General features: G+C 39.3%; 1 protein-coding gene across 1 annotated transcript; it reads left to right on the top strand.

The window, feature by feature from the left end:
* Positions 1-800: 800 nt before the first annotated feature.
* Positions 801-3,363, top strand: LOC119808089 (regenerating islet-derived protein 3-gamma-like). Its single transcript, XM_038320422.1, has 6 exons — positions 801-838; positions 1,116-1,224; positions 1,776-1,894; positions 2,094-2,231; positions 2,807-2,930; positions 3,135-3,363. Exons 2-6 carry the CDS (start codon positions 1,149-1,151, stop codon positions 3,200-3,202), a joined length of 525 nt encoding a protein of 174 aa, XP_038176350.1. The 5' UTR covers positions 801-838; positions 1,116-1,148; the 3' UTR covers positions 3,203-3,363.
* Positions 3,364-4,954: the final 1,591 nt, after the last annotated feature.

Consider the following 4,954-nt stretch of genomic DNA (forward strand, 5'->3'; position numbering starts at 1 on the left):
TTATTACAATTATGAAAATTACACCCTCAATGCCATCCTGAGAAGATATTAAAGACTCCATGAGTGTGTGATCAAAGCTGAAGATACTACTCTGAATATCAGGAGCACAGCTCAGAATTACAGTCAGCCTAGTTCTTATTATGTCTCAATCTTGCCACAAAGCAGCAGCGGGAGAGCAGTTTCATTTGAACATTATTTTTTGAAACCTCAACTGTAATATTGACTCAAGAGATTATCAAGCTTCCCACAAACTTTGGCACAGGTTTCTCTCCTTGGCCTAAAAATTTTCTTCCTTCTTTCAAGTAGCACACAGTCATCATCAATAATTACAATTCCTGACTAATCAAACATTGAATTATTAATATAGTTTAAATCTTACAAAACAAAGTACCAAGAAACATACATGTGAAACTACAGGTATGACTTCTTTCTGGTGGAACAAAAGTACATTGTTAATATCCGTTTTCCTTAGTAACTCAAGGTTACAATATTTTGAAAATGGTGTCACAGCATAATCTGTAACACAGTTATCATTTTCTTAAATTTCCCAGAACAAGGTGCCTTAGAGGAGGTGGGGAAAGTTCAAACTGCACCCACACTGGACAACAGAGCAGGGCAGCTAACTGGAAAGAGTTACATATGTGGCAGTTCACAGTCTTTGCCAGGAAGAAACTTGTGATTTTGATGGGAACCTCCTGGAGTCGGTGCCAAGTACTACCTACCTCCCTGACTTGCATAAGCATTCCAGTTATTCACTCTGATGCCCCTCCCTCAAATCCTGTTATAAAAGCACAGCCATCTCTGCCCTGACAAACCATCCCACATCTCTGCAAGACAGGTAAGTAGGAGCTGAAAGATGATGAGAGCCTTGCAGTGGTTCACTGCTCATAACTCAGTAGAAGGTATGGTAGAGGACCAGTCCTCACAGAGGACTGGTTCTGGGAATCAGGAATGGCTTCCTGAGAAGTGTTCAGAGGAAGAGAAAAATGGGTTCTTTTCATTTCAGAACCAAAGGAGAGGAATAGAGTGAAAATCAATGTTTCTCTACAGGGTTAGTCAAAGGAGAAGGGATGGAATGGTTCTCTCAACATGTCCTCTCTTACCATATTTCCCAGCACGACTCTGGTTGTTCCTTCCTCTCAGACAAGATGCTGCCTCACATGGCTCTCACCAGCATGTCCTGGATGCTGCTCTCCTGCCTGATGCTCTTATCTCAGGTGCAAGGTAAGGTTTTTCTGCCCTGGAACTGGATTTCCTGTGACTGTCCAGAGCTAAGGAGCAGAGGAAGTCTCTGGAGAGTCTCCTGCAGCAATGATGAAGAAAGTCCCATACAGAAACACTGCCTGCCACCCATCTGCCATGCTGCGTTCCCCTAAGGCACTAATGACAGGTGGTTTCATAGCAGCCCATTATTGAAATTAAAGAGATTCCTCTTTTTCTAGGAACTTCTAGTTGGTGAGTTTAATAAGGAAAGTGTGGCAGTTACTAATGAACTGTTGAGCAAGAAAAGGAGTTGATGGGCCAGTGTAGACATTGTTGGCCTAGAACTTGGGATCTATGGATAATAGGAGAAGAGTGAAAAATAAAATTAAAAGAAGACTGTTTCTCATAAAATATATCAATTTTAAGACCAAAATGAGAAAGTAAAGGTGTCAGAGAGTCTGTATTTTGGACTTAATCTCCAAAGACAGGCTTCATAAACATTTGCATATCTTCCCATATAAGCCAAAATCTTCATTTCACTACCCCGTTGTCTTTATCTCCTTCTGCTCCAGGGGAAGATGCCAAGGAAGATGTCCCCTCTTCACGAATCAGCTGCCCCAAGGGCTCCCAAGCCTATGGCTCCTATTGCTACGCCTTGTTCAAGATACCTAAATCCTGGTTTGATGCAGATGTGAGTGCTGGAGTTTGCAGAGGAGGGAAACAGTGGGAAGTGCATGTCAGTTACAGAAGAAGTGGGCTCCCTTCCCAATGCTTCCATGAGAAACAAAATGAAAGCCTGTTTTTCTTCCAGCAGCCCCTATCACCTACATTTGCCCACCATTCACTTGTGAGATCTCAGTCTGTGACTTATTCTGTACTTCCTTACCTAGCTTGCCTGCCAGAAGAGGCCCTCAGGACACCTTGTGTCTGTGCTCAGTGGATCTGAGGCTTCCTTTGTGTCCTCCATGGTCAAAAGGAGTGCAAACAGTGGCCAATATGTGTGGATTGGGCTCCATGACCCAACACTGGTGAGATAACATCTCCTACCATCTAATTTGTCTCTAATTGATTTCATTTCCTGGCCCTTTCTCTGTGTTTCTATGAGGAAAGACCCAATTACACATAGAGCTCCCACTCTGGATAGCAACTAAGACAAAAAGAAACCCCTGGGCTCTGCTGAGGCCCTAGTCTTCATGACATTCAACTGACCATTGTCAGCTTTTACAAAATTCCTAAATGAGGCTTTGGTATTCTCTTCTGTGAGATTCAGGGTGTTTGTACCCTTGATTCTGACAGAACATCAAAAGAGGATAATATCCATAAATATTCTTCACAGAGTAGATGTGATTCAGAGAAACTTACAAAAGCACAACTTGCTATGTTCACCAAGGGACAAATTATTTTTTTTCTGAGTTTAAATAGATCATGAGTATCAGAAGAGATTTGATAATAGGAAGGAGATATTCAGGTTGAATTTTTGGCAGCATCTGAAAGACTAGATCAATTCCATGAGGTTGGACAAAGGCATCAGCTCTTCCCAGTAAGGAATCATGAAAATAGAGTTTCAGTGGCCCTTCTTTTCCCATGGCTGTCTCCTCTCTAGGGCCAAGAACCCAATGGAGGCGGATGGGAGTGGAGTAATGCTGATGTGATGAATTACCTCAACTGGGAGGTAGTTCCTTCCAGTACTTCAGGTGGTTACTGTGGCAGCCTGTCAAGAAACTCAGGTAAGAAAGTGGGCAGTCCTCTTTGAAAACCAATGTTTTTTCACTCTGCTGTTCTCGATCTCTTGTCTCCTTCCATGTCTTCTCTCTTTGTATCTTGTCCTGCTGAAGTGAGGTACTGGTAAAGATGACAGAAAGACCCTGGATCCTTGACTGAGTTTATGAAATGCCTCTGACCTTTTTATTTTGCTTCTTCTGTGTCTGCAGGATATCTGAAGTGGAGAGATAATTATTGTGACTTGGAGTTACCCTATGTCTGCAAGTTCAAAGCCTAGAAGACAGAGTTAGCACCCTGAGATTAGTATGTAGCTCACCACGATCAAGAACACAAGTGTGAAGACAGATACAAGAAGGGAACATTCTCCAATCCTAACCTCTATCAAATTTTCTCCTCTTCTGCCCTTTCTTTACTTTCATCTGAGGCTCTTCTGTATGAACTCAGGCCTGAATTCTCAGAGTGTAATAATAAATATATAACTCATATGCATATTCTTTTGTGCTCTATTCATTTAGTAAATGAAAAAAATATATCAGCTAAAGGAAAGAGACAAGTAGAGTTAAATTTTTTAAAAAGACCCAATTATCATGGGAAGGGAGAGACATTTTCTTTGTTAACCACAAGAAGTGTTTTCATGATCGTATAAGCTATCCTCCATGTGTCTGTAAGGAGCCCTAACTAAATTTATTGGGTCACACATGCGTACTAAAGACAAAAATATGAAAGTGAATGGGAGTACATAGTAAGGAGGAAGAGGATGGATGATAGTGAGGAGATGAGAAATAGGTGCTTCATACAAAATACATGGTATACATATGTAAAAGTATCATAATGAAGTGCATTATTATATATAATTAACCCAAGCAATAAAAGCAACAAAATCAAAGAATATGTGTTTATACATCTATATCATTTTAAATACAAATAAATCTGTTAAAATAAAAACAGAGAAAGGTAGCAATAGTATTATTAGAAAAAAATAAAGGAATAACTATGTTAACTTTAGCCAAGTCCTATTTCAGAAAATAAAACATTATCAAGAATAAAGAGAACCATTTGAAAAATCTTAAAATATCTCAGTTTTTTTTAAAGTATGTTCCTGAGAACAAAACTGCAAATCAATGTGGCAACTACTTTCAAAACCACAATGGAAATAAACAGTCATTGTTTATTTGACTCATGGTAAGGCTGGTTCTGTTACATGCACTGTAAGTTGCTAACATAGTAGTTCAAAATGATCTTACTTCATCTAGCCTATCCATATGTCAGTAACCTCTAGGTTATTTGCCATATAGGTTACTACCATATAGACTACTAAACATATAGGTTACTTACCATATAGGTTATAAAACCTAGATTAGCCAAACAGGGCATGCTTTGAAGCTAGTATTGTTTACTGTTCTCATGGTGATTTACTTGCCACTATTAGGCATTCTTAGAGTATCATAGATTATTACTAGCTCAGAAAAATATTCCAGTAGTATTTACTATTGAATACAAAAGTTTTGAATCCTTACAAACAAACAAACAAACAAACAAAAAATTAAGCTTAACCATTTAAAGTTGGGAGAACCTCAAGATTTTAACATCATTTTCTTTTAGTAATTTATAGATCAGCTGGCAAAATTCATGGAAGGAAATAGTTAACTTGACCAGCACAATCAGTCAACTTAATCTGCTTGACCTTTAGAGAATACTCCAGCCAGGTGCTGTGGGACAATGGTATATATCCTGCCAATTATATTTTAAATAAAAGCTGATTGGACAGTAGCCTGGTAGGAAGTATAGGCGGGAAAACAAGACAGGAAGTACAGGTGGGTAAATGAGAACAGGAAAATTCTGGGAAGAAGGAAGCTCATTCCTCTTCAGTCCCAACCCCACCACAGAAGAAGCAAGATGTGACTGCCTCGCTGAATAAGATACTGAGCCACGTGGCTAAGATAGACAAGAATAATGGGTTAATAAAAGTTATAAGAGTTAATAAGAAGCCTGAACTAGTGGGCCAATCAGTTTATAATTACTGTAGACC

This window comes from Arvicola amphibius, chromosome 2 (genome assembly GCF_903992535.2).
Source record: "Arvicola amphibius chromosome 2, mArvAmp1.2, whole genome shotgun sequence".
In the NCBI taxonomy this organism is placed as follows: Eukaryota; Metazoa; Chordata; class Mammalia; order Rodentia; family Cricetidae; genus Arvicola; species Arvicola amphibius.

What these genes read in the sequence shown, in the direction of transcription:
- LOC119808089 (XM_038320422.1), top strand. Translation starts at nt 1,149, where the DNA reads ATGCTGCCTCACATGGCTCTCACCAGCATGTCCTGGATGCTGCTCTCC. An exon ending in GCTCTTATCTCAGGTGCAAG is followed by an intron (nt 1,225 to 1,775) that starts GTAAGGTTTTTC and finishes CTTCTGCTCCAG; the next exon opens with GGGAAGATGCCAAGGAAGAT. An exon ending in GGCTCCATGACCCAACACTG is followed by an intron (nt 2,232 to 2,806) that starts GTGAGATAACAT and finishes TCTCCTCTCTAG; the next exon opens with GGCCAAGAACCCAATGGAGG.